Source organism: Crinia signifera, chromosome 1 (assembly GCF_055691185.1).
Source record: "Crinia signifera chromosome 1, ASM5569118v1, whole genome shotgun sequence".
NCBI classification, from domain to species: domain Eukaryota; kingdom Metazoa; phylum Chordata; class Amphibia; order Anura; family Myobatrachidae; genus Crinia; species Crinia signifera.
Genome location: NC_139217.1, coordinates 373,545,188 through 373,563,637, shown reverse-complemented (window position 1 = coordinate 373,563,637; position 18,450 = coordinate 373,545,188). Strand labels below are relative to the sequence as shown.

The window sequence follows — 18,450 nt, the reverse complement described above, 5'->3', positions numbered from 1 at the left end:
TGTTTACCTGCTGATGGGGGGTTGCACCCTGAAACGGTGCATATTAAAGTCACTTTTCTTTGAAAATTTCCTGGAGTGCCGTGCCATTGTCTGTCCCTGGGTTTACATAACAGCTAGTTTTATATATATATATATATATATATATATATATATATATATAGGGAGGAAGAATCTGAGTCACTCCAAGGGCTTGGTGAAAAAGAATAAACTGTTTTAATTCAGTAAAACAAACGCATATGCATGCAGGGTCGACGTTTCAATTCTCACATGGGAATTTTTCTCAAGACTGCATACACTGAGGTAAACTGCCCCGCTCGGCGGCGGGGATACATATGACACGCTCGGCGGCGTGCAAGTACATTTAAGCATAACTTACCAGCTCCTGAACGTATCCACGGCCGGGTGCTGCAAGCGGGTTCTCCAGACTGGAGCGGCGCTTACTGCTGACGTCATTCCCTGCTGTGTTGCCAGGCAACTGTGCGGGATGTCGTCCCCGGCCGTGTCAACGAACAGAGCGAGCCGGGTCCACAACATTAGGAACCAAAATACATAGTATAATACTTTATCAAAAGTAAAGTGCTGAAAACATGAAACTCTGTGACACAACGGGCTCCTGATGTTAAAGTGTCAGCGAGACCATAGAACGGGTCTCCCTTCAGCTGTGTATGTCTGCCCCGTTGCTAGGCAACTAGGCTAGACGCCACCACACTCATGGGTAACATCAAACAGAACCAAACCAAATAGGAAGCAGCGTATGGCATACAGTTGCAGGGATGGATGAAAAACAGATATAGTCAACTTGCAGGAACGTTTATAGAAAGGTGTGCCACGAAAACCTCTCATTTAAGCCCCCAGGTCGCACAGTCTGGAGCTTGAAGATCCACCTGGACTCCAATTTTAATAAAGTGCCGTCTCTGTCACCCCCTCGTGTCGACAATGGCACGTGATCAATGATGATGAACTTCAGTTCTGTTAAAAAATGTTTATTTTCAAGCCAGTGGCGAGCCACTGGTTGGTCCGATCTGCGGGTCAATAATGCGCTGTTTATTGCAGATCGGTGTAAGGCCATTCGTTCGCGTACCGTACGGACAGTCTTCCCGACATAATACAGTCGACACGGGCAGTACAGAATGTATACGACATGTGTCGATAGGCACGTGAGGACATGTTTAATATTGAATAATTGGTTGGAGTGAGGATGTTGAAAGGTCCGGGTGGTGATGATATTCTTGCAAGTAGTGCAATTTAAGCACCTATAACATCCAGGCGGTCTTTGTAGAAAGGTGCCTGTTGGAGTGGTATTCAGAGGGGAACAACCCGTCACATCCGTGCGCATTACTAAGTCCTTAATATTTCTTCCTCTTGTGTAACATGGCATAGGGCGGACTGACTTGAAGCAAGGTAAAGTGGGATCAGTTTTCACGATTGGCCACAATGCTGTGGTGGCCCTCTGGACCACTTGGCTGCTAGTGGTAAACTGTTGCTTCCACGGTATAATTTGTTTTTTAATTTTCGGTTTGGGTTTGAGTAGATCGGTTCGGGGTATAGACAGCACCTCTTGTTGTGTCTGTTTTAACTGTTGCAAGTTGTATCCTCTTAAATGGAATTTAGATACAATATTGTTGGTACTTTCCAGTGCTGCTTCAGCAGTGCTGGAGATTCTTGCTGCGCGCATCAATTGGGACTTCGGTAATCCCCGTTTTAGGGGTTTGGGGTGATGACTTGATGCTAAGAGGAGTGTATTTCTATCGGTTGTCTTATTGAAGACCTCTGTCTCTATACACCCATTTTGGATTTTTACCAGTACATCAAGAAAGTTTATTTTATCACTCTGGACGTTCATAGTGTACTTAATGGGCGAGTTGCTGATGTTAATACTGGCCACATGTTCTTCCAGTACTTTTATCTGGCCTGTCCACAACATAAAAATGTCGTCGATAAAGCGGACGAAGAGTAAAATGTGTTGTTTAATACTAGTCTGGTCAAGGAATTTGTCTTTTTCCTCATAAAACATAAAAATGTTTGCCAGGCTCGGCGCTACTGGGCTGCCCATGGCACAGCCAGTAAGCTGTTGAAAAAACTTGCCGTCATATAAAAAATAATTACGTTCCAGAGTGAGGGTGAGGAGCTGGATAAACAGAGCTTGGTCCATGTCAAGGATGTTGTTGTGGCGAAGAAAGTGTGCCACGGCTGCCACTCCTGCCTTTTGTGGGATAGACGTGTACAAACTGCACACGTCTAATGTCACCAGTGTCGTCATGGGAGGAATATCATTGAGTAGTTGTAGCCTGGTGAGAAAGGCCGTGGTGTCCTTTATATATGTTTCTTGTGCTTGGATGTGCGGTTGCAGAATGATGTCGAGTAATTTAGAAACGGGTTGGTAAATGGATGAATTAGCCGAGATAATGGGGCGGCCGGGGGGTTTGCTGATGTTTTTGTGGATCTTGGGAACTGTATAAATGAGGGGTACCTTGGGATGATTTTGGGTTAATGCAGCGGCTAAAGTGGAATCCAAAGTACCATTGGTGACTGCTTGCTGTAATATGCAATCCAATTCATGCTTGTACGTTTTAGTGGGATCACTGGGTAGTTGACAGTAGGTATTAATGTCGGATAGTTGATCTCCTAATTCATTTTTGTACGCTGTGAGATCCTGAATCACTGTCGCACCCCCTTTGTCTGCAGGGCGGATAATAATATGCTGATAGGTGGACAATTTGATTAATGCATCTCTTTCCTCCCGTGACATGTTATGATTGATGGACGGCTTCGCTGCATTAAATTTGACCACGGCGGAATCAATAAGTCGTGAAAAGGTGGGTATGGACTTATTGCTGGAGGCAGGATCAAAAGTGGATACAGATCTGGAACGGATGAACTGCTGTATGTCGGTGGTAGTTTCAGGCTGTGGTTGGTTTTGAAAATGCTCTTTTAAGCGTAAATTACATTCAAACCGGTATTTATCCACCTGCCATTGGAATTCGTGGTGTACATTGGTGGGTATAAACGATAAACCACGGTTCAACACCTTTAATTCAGCCGATGATAGGTTATGCTGCGACAAATTATATATTAATTCAGGGCTAGGGCCCTTAGCTCTCTGGACCCTCGAGTTTTGGCCCCCCCTGCGGGTGGACGTCCTCGGTTTCGGCCTTGTTTGGGGGCCTCTTGTGTCCCATCTAAAGGGGCAGCAGATCTTTGTGATGGATCGTCTGAGTCTCTTAGCCTAAAATCGCTGTCTGAATTAGACATAGGGTTGTCTCTGGTTCGATTCTCCCTTCTGCGTCGGTACCCATAATTGCCTCCGCGTTGTTGGGATCGAGGTTGAGAATCACCACCCATTAGCCACCGATATACGCGGTTCTCCTCATAATCTCTTGTAACTGTACTCAGTTTGTTCGCTTTGAATTTAAGGAGATCCTGTTTATACTTATGGATTTTTAGGTCTAAGGCTTGGATCCAGTCAGGGTTGTTTGTACGTATAGTCGGGATGTCAAATTTGGTTTCTAGTGTGGATATTTTATCCTTGATAAGTGTTAGTTCCCGTGTGGATTCTTCAATCACGAGAAGCATGAGATCGTTGCTGCACTTATTGAGTATTCCGACCCATTTAAGACAAAAGTCTGGGTTGAACCGGCCGATTGTTGGTGCATTACGAATCCGGAATCCCCTCGGTATCATTTGCTGACGGAATATATATATAAAAACACACAATATGGTCTAGGGAATTGCGCTAAGATCGGTCTTTCGACCAGCTGCACCTCTGGAGCGACTCTCCTGTTAGTGAGAGACAAAGGATAGAATACACAAAAGAGGGGGTGTCCAGAGTGCGCTCTTGTGGTACCACCTAGCCACAGACTAATCGTCACAAGTATGTGTGATCCTGCAGTCACTTTCATTCACTCCGACGAAGTTTCATATGCTTCAAATTAACACTGAAGACCTCGATCGTAAAAGCAGTTCTTTATTAGAAGCCCAATGCGTTTCGTCTACACGACTTCATCAGGGGCATGGCATGGCCGAATATGGCCTGATATCCAGATAAAAGTGGCGATAATAGACAATGTTCCTTTACACGTACAATCAGTTAAAATCAGTATTGGTAGAGGTGGAGATTTAGGCCAATAGTATAAATTCAAATGTGTTTCCTTCAGATGTAGATAGAAAGGCACATATACCCAAGAGGGTGAGATCTAAGGGTATGGATTTTAACCCACAATCATGGGGAAAAAACTTCCTTTCTCGCATTCAGCGAAGGGGAAAAAACGTAAAATCCGCAGTAGGGGAATGTGGATGCTCACTCCACTGCAAACCGAATGACATTCATCTGAAGGAAACACATTTGAATTTATACCATTGGCCTAAATCTCCACCTCTACCAATACTGATTTTAACTGATTGTACGTGTAAAGGAACATTGTCTATTATCACCACTTTTATCTGGATATCAGGCCATATTCGGCCATGCCATGCCCCTGATGAAGTCGTGTAGACGAAACGCGTTGGGCTTCTAATAAAGAACTGCTTTTATGATCGAGGTCTTCGGTGTTAATTTGAAGCATATGAAACTTCGTCGGAGTGAATGAAAGTGACTGCAGGATCACACCTACTTGTGACGATTAGTCTGTGGCTAGGTGGTACCACAAGAGCGCACTCTGGACACCCTCTCTTTTGTATATATATATATATATATATATATATATATCGCTGAAAACAAGTCATCATTGCTGTGTAACCCCCTATTCTATGTTCCGGGTGAATCCTAGCCATCAGAGGTCTTTGAGGATTCCCTTGAACGGCAGGGTTCGCCGCTAATGCAGCGAGCCCGCTGCATATAGCTGCGACCCTCACCATTTTGATGGCCGCACTCGCCATTTCCACCTCGCTGGAAAAACCCAGTGTGGTGGAAACGGCGAGTGCAGGGGGGTCAGTTTAATACTGACCCACAAGCTGTGACGGTGAGCTATCGGCACTGCTCGCCATCACAGCTCACCATAGGCATTGAATACACCCCAATGGGTTAAATAAAGAGCACATCTAATTTATCAATCGGTACTTGTGTATTTTGGCGGCGCCCATCGCATCGCATACCATAACGCATACGATGGTATGCGATGCGACGCGATATCGTACGATAGTGCACGATGGCATACAATTTTAAAATTGTATGCCATTGTACATGGCATACAATGCCATACGATGCGATGCGATTAAACATTGTATAAGCACCCTAATGGGTGCTTATACAATGTTAAGCACCCTAATGGGTGCTTACAATGTTAAATGCACCCCCACGCCACCCCCCCCACTATAAACGTGAACCCGAAGTGTGGCGAGCGGCGGCGGTACGCGTCCTACGACCTTTTCATACCCCCACTATCCACGTCGGCGTGGAGTTGAGAATAGAATAGTGTGGCGAGCGGACGCGGATACCTGTGAAGCCCACGAAGGGACTCGTTTACCTGTGAAGGTATCCGCGTCCCCTCGCGGGGCTCGCCACGCTTCGGGCTCGGTGGCTCGCTGCGCTCGCCACACTATTCTATTCTCAACTCCACGCCGACGTGGATAGTGGGGGTATGAAAAGGTCGTAGGACGCGTACCGCCGCCCCTCGCGGGCTCGCTGCGCTCGCCACGCTTCGGGTTCACGTTTATAGTGGGGGGGTGGCGTGGGGGTGCATTTAACATTGTAAGCACCCATTAGGGTGCTCAAAAGCACCCTTTAGGGTGCTTATACGATTTTTTATTGTATAGGGGGTCAAAATCGCGTTGCATCGCATTGCATGCCATCGGGTACATGGCATGCAATGCGATACATTCATCGTACGATGGGAATCGGGGGCGCCGCTATAATACACAAGTACCTATCAATCTTAGTTGATTTATTACATTTATATCTGCAGAGAACATATTTTTTCTTTTTATTGGTATTTTACCTTGTCATTGGCACACTGAGGTGGCTCTGAGCTGGTATAGAAAACCCCAAAGTTACACACAGTGGATGTTTGCATTTCTCCTGAGACAAGGGTTTTTAAAGGCATAATGACAGAGCCAAGAGTTCTCAAGATTGGCGGATCTTGACGGAGATCAAGTAGATTTTCCTTTTTCTTCTTACCCTTTGAACCACCTTTACTTCCCTGGAATAAGAGAGATGCATTTAGAGCCTAAACTACCTTTATCATTTTCAATAGGTGATTCTAACAGTATCAGAAGCTCTTAGCTAGCTACAACAGTACATAGAGCCTGCAAATGTACACTTGCCCCCAAATCACCCAGGTCTTCTTTATACATATCCTTTATTTACATGTTTATTCATTTTGCTCTGTAGTAAGTCCCTTCAACTATACGATGGGAAAATCCATATATTATATACTCTGAGAAGAACCCATACCTGAACAACCTTTTAAAGAAAATCTGAGGGGGGGGGGGGTCAGATTCTGGAACCTCCTATCTTTAATTGCATCACCACTCTATTGAGGTGTGGTTCCATTATCATCTATATATGTCTAGTGTTCTTGAGTCTCCAAAACACTGCCATCTGCTGGCAGAAAGTAAAACTACATTCTTTTCTCACACATACACACACAAACATAGAAGGTAGCAGACTAGCTTTCGAAGCTTTTGCTTTGAGCAGGTTTACTAGTGGGTCATTATCATACATCGGCAGCATTTATAATGGAAGCTTTGCTGTGCTTTTCCCAGCTGCACTGACTGGCACTTGCATAGATTATGCAAATGTAACAGTCAGAAATCCCCCAGCAGGATCTGTTTAAGTATTGAAAAAGAAAACAAAAACTTTATTGTCAAAAGATCGACATGGGGTTTTTCATTTTTTTTTTTTTTAGCCAACATGTGTCGACAGGCGGTATTTCATGCCCTACCATCCACTAGGGCATAGAGGGAGAATAGAATAGTGTGGAGAGTGGTGCTAGGAGAGAGGTGCACCGATACTGTGTCCATGTCAACCATGTCGACATTCGGGGGGGAAAAGTGAAAACCCCTGTCAATCGTTTGACTGTTGACCTACACACTGTCGACATAATGCTTGTGTCAACTTTCCATCCATGTCAACCATAAGCATGGTGACCTATTTGAGGCCATGTCGACCTTCTGTGGTCAACCTAATGCATGTCAACCTTTTGTGGGTCAACCCAATGACTCAAACCCATGTAATGAAATCTTCACACTGATCTTTCGTTGAACTTTAGTCATTCATTGCACTGTTGGCAGATATTTTAATTAATTTTGTTCTCCTGATCATGAATATAGGCTCTAATTTTCGAGGTATCCATATGTCTTTAATATTTATGAAAATTTTTATTAAACAATGTTAAAAAAAGTTAAAAATATATTTTTTCATTCTGATTTAAATTTGATTCACAAAATGTTCTAAAAAGGCACAGGATAATTACATACAAAAGTGTTAAAAGTCTAAAGGTGCCCACACACTAGAAAGATCTGCGATCATAAGATGTGCGCATAAATTAGCCTTCAAATCTTTTGCCTGTCCTGGACAAAATATTTCAGGCAAGCGCACATCTTTACCAAAGATTTTTCTTAAGATTCCATGTGCGTTCCTATGGATCTTTTGTTAAAATCTTCTGATCTTTCATGCAGCACGTAAGATCAGAAGATTTAGCAAAAGATCCACGGGAGCGCGCATCGGACCGAAATCGGCCGATTTTCGACCGATTATCGGTAAACATCAGACTATATATCGGCCAAAAAAATCGTTCTAGTGTGTGGACACCTTAACTCCCAGAGGCAATAGAGTCGCCTACCTCTGGGCTCCAAGCAATACTTGTTTATGAATACAGTTACATTTTTTCTATCTTTTGCAACACTATATTTGCCACAAATATATAAAAAACCATCAGGGTTGTTAGTCAGCATCTCCGATGAGAAATAATATTTATGCACATTCAGTTCTAACTTACAACAAAAGCCGATCATACACTGAACAAAACAAGCCCAACTGGTGGGATTGGTGGGGTTGTGGTGGGACAGAGAGAGGGAAAAACAAAGGAACAGGAAGTGTACTAACAATTGCTATTCTCTCTGTATGCTGGGAGGAGGCAAGGCTGGGATCTGAAGATGTCCCAGCAGGCTCACCAGTGCCTTCTCCCAGCTTTAGTGAGGAGATATTAATGTGTTATACTGTATGTCTTAAACGTAACTACCAGCTACGTTATCACAAATAAAACAAATGCTTGTTATTGTCGACAGAAGGTTGTTAAAAAAATTTGACAATTCTGTTACGGAAAGCAGCCTAGACTATTAACAACATAATTAGTATGGGCAAAAAACTTTTGGGGATCATTGCACTGCTGGCACTGTGGCCACCCGACCTTCCTATTGGATGGGGTACAGGATAAACTGTGTAATAGTCTATGCTGGTTCCTGTGGCTGGGAATCAGCGCTGGTGATCCTCGGAGGATCAATCCATCACATACATGATGACATGTATGTATATATGTGCCTAGCAAACCCCCTCCCCCCCCCCCCCTGCATGCCACATAATTTAAAAACACACCCTGGGAGGGGTATTTAAAAAAAAAAAAAAAAAAACACCACGATAAGGTACTTTCATATGGAGAAAATAATAGAATTTTATATTTTTTTTATTTATTTGAAAACTGGAGAAAATTCAGCTATAGCAAAGATCAATTGTGAAAATATCAAACAACAGGACTGCAGAGAGCTTGGATGTCCTGGGTACTTCTGGGTGGGGTGGTGGGGTGGTGGTGGTGGTGGTGGTGGTGGTGGTGGTGGTGGTGGTGGTGGGGGGGGGGGGGGGGGGAATTGGCATAACTGTGGGATGTTTGTCCACACCTCCTTTTGCAAAAAGTAAAGAAAAAGTATTATTACTACAGGGAAGTAAGGAAAGTGTAGTTAGTATGTTCACTATTTACTGACAAGGCTAAACTACTGAAGCTAATAAATACCCCATAACAAACTAAAATGTGTGCATGTCCACATATATAGCATCTACAAAATGGCCTTTTCTACTGATAATATACTCTATGCACTGTTGAATAATTCAATGTTTGTAAAAATTGAGAGCTGAACAGATTCTGTTCAGGAGGATGCAAAGTGAATCATCCACATGGGCGAGGCTCCCAGCTTACCTATATGGAGTAGAAGGCACCAACAGTTGCTATTTGGCCCACCAGGTAGGTGGCCAAACTGCCCTGATCGCTATGCTTTCGCTATACTTACCAGGGGCATAACTAAAACATTGTAGGGCCCCATCTTGAAAGGGCCCCCCTTCATTGGCAATATAGGTTAACAAAAAAAAACATAGACACATTAGCCAATCATATAAAAAAGGGACATATGATACATGGCCAAGATAGAGGTGACAGGCACAAAGTCAGGACAAAGGTGAAAGGACCAGGACAGAACAAAGGGCAAGAGAGAGGGGTGACAGGGAAAGGACAAAGGTGACAGGATCATGACAGAGAGGACAGGGGCATGACGCTGGGGACAGGACAGATATTAGATGACAGGAACAAAACAAAGAGGGCAGGAAAGGATGCTGTATTCAGTCTGCCCACCCCCCTCCAATTTTATATACACCCCCCTCACCTTGTATCTTTTATGATAAAGAGATCATTGCTATGCACTATTTTCACTTTTTTGCACAGTTTGTGGCTGGGGGGTGATGCCTTTGGAGGTATATTTACATAGAAGGTAGCAGCGCTGCTCTGCACGCAGGGGCGCCACTAGCACGTCAAGCAGCGATGACTGGGGGAAGTATGAGAGGCCGCAGATCACGGATATGTGGCTGCAGGCTTCGGTGTAAATGGATGAGAAGCCTGGAGATGAGCTAGCTCTAGCTGCCCGGGAAAGAGGAGTCACTCAGTGGATAATGCTGCTGCAATGCTAGCCTGGCAGCCAAAAAGCAGCAGACTGATCTGCCAGTCTACACATTTGTGCCGGCGACCCGGAAAGTCGCCCTCCAGTACCACGTCTGCCTGTCTATGGATCATAGTTGGCTACCCTCCTGCATTCTGCAGGAGACTCCCTGAAATAGCAGCAATCTCCTTCTCTCCCTCATTAGTCTAGCAATCTCCCTCATTTCACCTAGCCCACACTACACGGTTACATTTTTGGGAAAAGGAATGAGAGATAGATACATTTACATTGAATCATCAGCACCATTTCCCAGCACTTTACCAAGTATAGTATCTCTTACTAACTGCTTTGGGGCTCATCTACATTTGGATATAAGTCATTTTAAAAGATTCCTCAGATGTAGCAGTACACACCCACACTTCTAGGGGCCACGTCCACAATCTCTTTTCACAATCTCTCCATATATGGAACTAGACATGCCCTCTGGCCTGGGTTGAGCATGCCACACACCCTCAATGGGGACGCTGTGCAAAATTATATTACCAACTATAATCTCCCTGAAACTAGATTCCAAAGTAGGCAAGTATGCTATAGATGTCCCTCCTATCTGGAAGAAAAGTGTATGGAATCTTCATAATGCTCAATATTAATGAAACAAATGTAATTAATAACAGTGCAGGGGATTGCTTTCTTGACCTAAGGGCCTCTCCTAGCGGCCAGGCTCCATAGCAGCTGCATCTCCTGCACCCTTAATAGTTAAGCCACTGATACTTACCCTAGAGCTACTTCTAGCCTTGACTTTATCGCTTCCCTTTTTGTCCAGCTTTGAGGCAACTTCATTTTGTTCTGGATCCTGAGGCCAGGACAGAATCTAGTGTAAACAGCAGTGTGCATTAGCAAAAATATCATTTAATGTAACAGATCCTAGCATTATTCCTGGTTATCCCGGCAAGTCAAAGCCATCTATGACTAGCGGTTTAGACAAACGGTCCATTAGTAAATATACAACCTTGTGGTGTTAGTTTGTGTAATTGGTAAATTAAAAAGGGTGGCTGTAGTGTCCTGGAGCCTAGAAGATTTAAGCATGTCCAAAAAGCACCAAGGGGTTAAAGAGACAGGTTTTTGTGTTTCTATGGTGCTGGATATTACATAATAACAGAAATTAGACCAACAGTGTGCAAACACTAATAAAAGTTCTTAGGAAGCGCCTGCTACACAGAAAATGGGTAGTAGAGGCACAGGAACTTTCTTTCATGTGTGAAATACAATTTTTTTCTTATTTGTTGTAAACAAAATGAAATTTTATTTGTAGAATACAGAAATATCAAATAACAATAACAATATCAGGCACATATGGAGATCTATGAAAGTACATAAATCAAATCAGGCATGGTCGACCACAAAATCAATCACTAGGGTTACAAGAGGGAAATTGTCATTTATGTATTTGATCGTTCTTTTAATTTTATAATTCATAAAAAAATGTGTAAATATATATATATATATATATATATATATATATATATATATATATATATATATATATATATAATGGGTTAGGGTCAAGTTGGTTTTTATTTCTATTTTTATGTTTGTTTTCTTTGCCATCCGTACATTTACGCAAATTTGTTTTGTGTTTTATCTCCTAATTATGTTATGGGATATGTCTTGTCGATCTGGACTGATTTATGGGTTTTGGGCATTATTTTGTTTCTGGCTGACGGGGTGATGTATTGTATATTTGTGTCTTGCTGGTCTGCTACTTATCTATTTTTTCCCCTCTTCCTCTTTTGTGTCTCATCCTGTAATGTTTCTTTCTTCTTCAGGGTTCCTGGTCACACAGGGTGACATTGGGTTTGTAGGCGGATCCAGAGGACCGGGCACCAATTTCCAAAGCTTGTAGGCTTCCCATCATGCCTGACTCCTCTCCCCTACAACCCTGCCTCCTAGCACAGGACCCTCAGTTTTTTGTTAGGGATGGCCATCGGTGCAGTTGCCATTGATAGTTTTAACTATCTGATGGATAACCATCCATAATGTTTGACTGAATGGCCCGTGGATCAATCAGATCTCAGGGGTGGGAATTTCTGGTCGGGAGCAGAGCTATACTCTGTGTTCTGGCACCTTGAAAAAAAAATCGATGTAGGGAAACCATTTGGTTATCCCACATCGATGGCAAAAGTATTCAACAATGGCCATAAAACATTGAAGATTTCAAATCATCAATGGTCGATGGCCATCCCTATTTTTGTTGGTGCCTGCAGGAAGCAGGCACACCTGTTGTTTTTTCTCCTGGGATTGCCTCAGGCAATCCCAAGCTTTTTATATTTATTGTTCTTATTTTTACACTGAACGAGCAGCACTGGTAGTCATCGTGACTACAGCACTGCCGCTCTGACACTCCTGCTGGACACTGTCCCCTGAGGCAGGGACTCCACTATACTACCAGGGTAAGGAGTGCAGGCGGAAATCAATCCCCATTAGGCAGGAGATTGATCTTAATTTTCATAGGCTCGCATACTGGTGGGGGAAGCCCAGCAATGGGGAGGCGGCACTGGCCAGCAGCCCCTCCCCCCGGCTTTAAGGGACAGTTCACTACGATGCTCCTGCCTAAATGCTGCATCACCTGAGCCCTCTTCCGCGCAGAGACCCTGGCAAACATCTTCCATGCTGTACAGACTCTCCCGAAGACTGGCAAAGTCTCCCCTGTAAATCCGTCACCTGTGACAGGCTTTACTCTATGTCCTACCCTGCCACTGGCATATGGTGTAGTTGATATAGTTCATCTGGGACCATGTGTACTGGGGGGGGGGGGGGCAATATATTATATCATAGTCACTCATTACAAGGGTCCCTGTCAATGCATAGGGCCTCACATTGCGCTGATACTTCTGTTGTGGTTAAAATTACTTGCAAACAGAAACGCTCAAAGGCTGCTTTCATGTACATCATGTGCAGTGGGTCTGTCTGATCAGGACCTTTTTCTCAATGGCCTCTGTGCTAATTGCTGTCTGCAGGTCTTTCACCAGCCCCTCAGGATCAAGAGCCTTCAAGAGAGTTATTGGGTACATTGGTGGGCTGCTTAACTCCTGTTACATTTCCCGCTCCTCCTGTCCCCATGCCTAGTGCACAATCCACCCGTCTGTGGGTGAATTTCTTGGCTAATACCATGCAGGCCTTGACACAGAGACTAGCCATACAAAAAGTGTCTTCGGCTACTACGTGAGGGTTAAAACTACCTAAGTATATGTTGTCTTCTCAGTCGACATCTTTAATGACTGATACTATTGAGTCCTCTGATGGTGAGACTGAAGACGATGAGGAGGAGAGGGATCTGAGGAACCTGAGGCAGAGAATAATAAATCTACCATAGTGGTTAATATCCCAGATACATATATTATGCAAGCTGTGGCCTACATAAGTGAGGCAGTGATGGATAGGTGTATACTTTGGCTGATTTCATGGAAAGTGGATGCCGAATCTAAGTGCACCTTGAAGGTGCTCCCATTTTCAGGGAAGATACTCTTCAGGGAGGAGCTAAATAAAATAGTGACCATGCTGGCAATGGCTAAAACAGCCTGTTTGCCATCAGCGGTGTCTACACATCAACCAAAGGTTACTACTTTTGGTCCCTTTCATCCCTCTGGTAGGGCCAAAGGACAAGTTTTTGGCAAACAAGCTACTTCTGCAAAAGCTACCAAGTCCAAGCCTAGACAAGGCAGCTAGACTGCCTCCCACTAAGCATAACAAGCCCTCCGCTTGACAGGATGGGCCTCCCTCTGGGGGACTCCAGAGTGGGAGGCCGATTTCTTATCTTCACACAGGAATAGATTGGAATAACTTCTGATGCCTGCGTGTGAGAAGAGGTGACCCATGGGTACATTGTGTCCTTCAAAGGACGTTCTTTTCTACGAACCTTCCAATATATCCACATAAGACTGCTTGTCTAAAGCAGGTAGTGGAATATCTTCTCCAGTCAAGGGTGATAGTACCGGTACCTCAGCGTCAGCGAGGACAAGGTTATTACTTGACGCTGCTTTTGGTACCCAAACCAAACGGGTCCTACAGACTCAGGAAGCCGCTGATCGTTTTAGGCGGAGAAACGCGTTGAGGGGACCACCAGGCTGCTATTGAACCCAGCAGATTGCAACCATCTCAGATATGACCACAGCGCAAACGGTCGGAGAAAGCCATCGCTGAAATTGCAAGCCACAACACCCCTGGAATACAATTAAGTATCAAACCACAATATATGTGCACATTCTGTGGGGACTTGAACTCTCTAATATCTACTAACTGGCTCATAGTTAGAGCAAATAGTATATGCAATTGCTGACCTAACAACCACTAACCAGTTCTAACTCTCAAAGGAGACTGTATGTTCAATGTTTGTGTGTCTTGTATGTAATATGAAATGTATTCATGTATTTTATTATGCTTAATTTTTATTAAATATTTCTTATTCATTCAGTGCAGCGCTGTACCTTCTCTCTTTTTTTCCTGTTCTTAGCTTTAATTAGGGGTTTATGGTAATCCCCCTATTGGCACAGCAGCAGTACTGAATAATTAATCAGCGCTCAGTATCATTCTGTGGAGTAATCTCTAAACAAGTTTGTGAAAGTATCCAAGTTCCTCATGAGGGCCCTTATTCAGAATCGTGCGGTACGGCCCGCGTGCGGCCGTACCGCCGATGTTTTTTGTCTGCACATGCGCAGAGGTCATTCTGCGCATGTGCAGCCCCCTTCGCCGCAGACGGATTTCGTCCGCCGCAAAGGGGGCGGATAGGGGCGTGAGGGGCTTCAGCCCCTCATTTCCCTATGTGTACGCCCCGCGTTTCATGGGCGTTCCCATGCAAACGCGGGGCGTATGCATGGTAATGAGGGCATGACGCCCTCATTACCATGACATGGGGGCGGAAAGCTGACGTCGCCGGATGTCAGCTTTCAGCCCCCTTACAAGCTCCCACACGGACGATTGTCCGTGTGGTCTGAGCTTGCGGGAGCTGCCGCGGCGTGCGGGCCTGCCTTCGATGGTCGTCGACCATCGAAGGCAGGGGGCAGCTCCCACCATGGTGGAGGCGTAGCCTCCACCATTTTTGAGCGGATCGCCAGCCGTCCGTGTATGGACGGCCGTGGCGATCCGTCTGGTGGGCGGCCCTTGGTTTGTGCGGTCGGAGCCCCGTGTGCGGCTCTGACCGCACCAACCAGAATAAGGGCCGAGGTGTCTTTGGATGCAATTGAGTTCAAAGGGTGAAGTGTCTTTGGTTTATGTTGCTCTCAATTCTAGATTATTCCCAGATAAACTTGATTTGCTCAAAGTTATATTGGAATTGAATCTGGGATCTATTTCCGACGAGCACTGGCTATAGATCCTTTGCTCTTTTAAATACACCACATCCTGTATTCGTTACAAGCAGGTACATTGTTATATACTGCATAGAATCTATCATTACCCATTGTCTATTCTGCGTGCTGGAGTAGTTACAGCAGATGAGTTATGTCCTAAATATGGCAATGCGGGATCTGTATTTTGGGTTTTGTTATGTTACCTTTCTGGACTCAGATTTGGGAGGATCTACCGCTTAGGTCACGCCATTCTGTCAATCTTGCCTGCAAGAAGCAGGTCTATTTTTCTTGCAAGTTTTGGTCGTGTTTAGGGTGCGATTTGAAAAATCATCATACCCTATTAGGTTTGTGATTTTGTTGTTTTCAAGGAGAAAACATCTGAAATCGATTTTTGAATTGTGATTTTTTTGGGCAAGGAAAAATGTGAGATTTTCACTCAGGGCCGGCGCCACCACTAGGCAAACCTAGGCATTTGCCTAGGGCGCCGGCCACTGGAGGGCGGAAAATGCCGCCCGGGTACCTGTCCTAGCTACGGCGCTGTCTATTTAAAGCTGGCGGCGGAGGCAGCGGGGGTCCCTGCAGTCTATTAAAAATCACGAGCGCTATCCGCCGGGCTATGCGGAAGCGCTTCTAGTGTGAAAACTCTGGCAGCCAATCAGCGTGCTGCCAGTGTTTTCACACTAGAAGCGCTTCCGCATAGCCCGGCGGATAGCGCTCGTGGTTTTTAATAGACTGCAGGGACCCCCGCTGCCTCCGCCGCCAGCTTTAAATAGACAGCGCCGAACGCCAGGTACCACCCCCACCCCCACCCCCCCCACCCCCCGGCACCGGGGCGCCCCCAGCCCGACTCGCCGGCCCTGTTTTCACTGCAATTAGCACACTCCTACATGTGTGATTTTGCCAGTTTTTTAACCCCCCCCCCCAAAAAAAATTGCTAAACAGTTCTAAACATCGCCCCATTACATCTCACTCTTAGGGGGATATTTACTAAGATGTGTATTCTACTTTACATGTGATGCAGTTTAACTGACAGGAAGCTGACATTTTCTGGGTGTGGCATGACATTACATTACCCTTCTAAGAAGGGTCTGTAATGTCAGCTATGACCAATTCCAGCCTGTCTGAGTGACAAGTTAGTGAAAGTCTCAGACCCACTCACATTTGCACAGACAGTAAAATCCTTTTGATTGTTTGGGAATTGAGTAGGAATTTGGAATTTTGTAAGTGGTTACGCTTTCTGTGCAGTGGCCTAATCCAAACAATGCTGCACACTTAATTACCTTTTCCTCTGTAACAGTCACATTCATTCCAGAGAGAAGAAAAGTCTTTAAGGCCAATAAGTCGGTAACTGTGTGTTCCTTTACATACTCAAATTCCATCACTTCAGACCAAGGTAATCCATCAGTTTTGTAGAAACCTATTAAAGTATACAATTCTGAAATCTATGTGCATAATAAACATAACACCAGCTATAGCATTTTTATAAGGACAAAAAAAGAGTTGCACATGCCTAATATGAGTACATAAATCCCAGTACATGTGAATGTGATGCCCTGCAAAGTACATATTCAGAATGTTTTTCACCCTTAAGGCCCATACACACTAGGCGATTTTCAGCTGAAAATCTCTAATTTTGGTTGATTTTCAGATGCAAATCGCCAAGTGTGTATGGGCCCCCGATGGGAGACTAACGATGATGCGCGCTCCTGCATGATCTCTAGCAAAGTCTCCCATCTGCTGGTTTATCAGCCATCATCGCTGTGTGTGTACTGAATGATTATACACTTTTAGCCCGTGGACTGCCCCGATGGACTCCCCCTGCCACCAATGGAAAAATAAATGGAAAAATAAAAAAAACTCACTTTGAGTAGACACTGCCACCATTGTGTACATTATAAAATTTTATCCTATACAGAATATACACAAAACTGCATATTATATGGTGGGAACGCATAAATTACTGCCGCAGGCCAGCAATGTATATGTTACTGCCGCCAATGTATATTATGTTATGGCGGTAACACATACATTGCTGCTGCAGGCCAGCAATGTCTGCGTTACCACCGCCACTGCCCGCCAATGTATATTGTGTTATGGCGGTAGTGCATACATTACTGCCGCAGGCCAGCACTGTATGCGTTACCGCCGCCACTGCCCGCCAATGTATATTGTGTTATAGTTGTAACATATACATTGCTGCCACAGGCCAGCAATGTATGCGTTACAGCCGCCACTGCCCGCCAATGTATATTGTGTCATGGCGGTAACACATACATTACTGCCACAGGACAGGCCAGCAATGTATGTGTTACCGCCGCCACTGCCCACCAATGTATATAATGGCGTTAATGCATACCTTGTTGCCGAAGGCCAGCAATATATGCGTTACCATCACCACTGCCCGCCAATATATATTATGTTATGGCAGTAATGCATACATTGCTGGAGCAGGCCAACAATATATGCATTACCGCCGCCACTGCCTGCCAATGTAAATTATGGCGGTAACACATACTTTGCTGGTGCAGGTGAATGGATTTCTCCCTACGTGCACAGCTGCAAATGACATCATAGCTGTGCAAATGGGTGGGATTTTCGCCTGGGCGGGTCAGCATGGGGTGGTGTTTACCTGATCGCTGGGCTCAGAATATATGCAGCACAGCGATCAGTTCTGAATCAGGACCCAAGATCATAAATGCACTGAATAAAATGGCCCCTGCTCCCACCCTTGGAAGTCAAACCCCGCCCATTATGTAAATAGCCTTTTATAATAAAAGATTTTCGTCAAAGTCTTTCTTCTCCTGAAAACCTCTTACTCTTTGGGAAAATAGCTCAGTGAGTACGCACTACTTTGGTGAAAGATATATCTAGCAGAGATTTAAATTCAATTTAATTCAAAGTCTTTTGAAATGAAAATCTTCTGGTGTGTATGGGCCTAAACTCTTCTTTAAAAGATGCCAGACAACATAAATGGCGAGCTGCACACTGTAATCCAGCATGTGTGTATCATCACAAAGGAAAACACAGGCATGCACTAAAAGGCTACATGAAAACAATTTGTGATAAAATTAATGATCAGAAACATCACAAAACCCCAGACTTCCCAGTGCATGTAAGTTTGCCAGGGGGGATTGGATTTATAAAATTCATTGTAACCCCACAAAATATCCTTTACTTTTCTGTTCACAAATCGCTCCTGGCTGAAACTTGTAAATGCTCCACTACTAACTATCCATTTACCTGCTCCTTC

The 18,450-nt window shown here is 44.5% G+C and overlaps 1 protein-coding gene across 2 annotated transcripts in view; it reads right to left on the bottom strand.

Annotated features, from left to right (window-relative positions):
• The window catches only part of LRRC43 (leucine rich repeat containing 43), a 38,656-nt gene that overhangs the window by 1,675 nt on the left and 18,531 nt on the right, over positions 1 to 18,450 (bottom strand). For both annotated transcript variants that reach the window (XM_083151319.1, XM_083151318.1), the window contains exons 8-10: positions 16,481 to 16,617; positions 10,631 to 10,726; positions 5,934 to 6,134 (exon numbers count right to left, since the gene is read on the bottom strand). In XM_083151319.1, the coding sequence (XP_083007445.1) occupies positions 5,934 to 6,134; positions 10,631 to 10,726; positions 16,481 to 16,617 (434 nt within the window). The remainder of the gene's footprint in view (positions 1 to 5,933; positions 6,135 to 10,630; positions 10,727 to 16,480; positions 16,618 to 18,450) is intronic.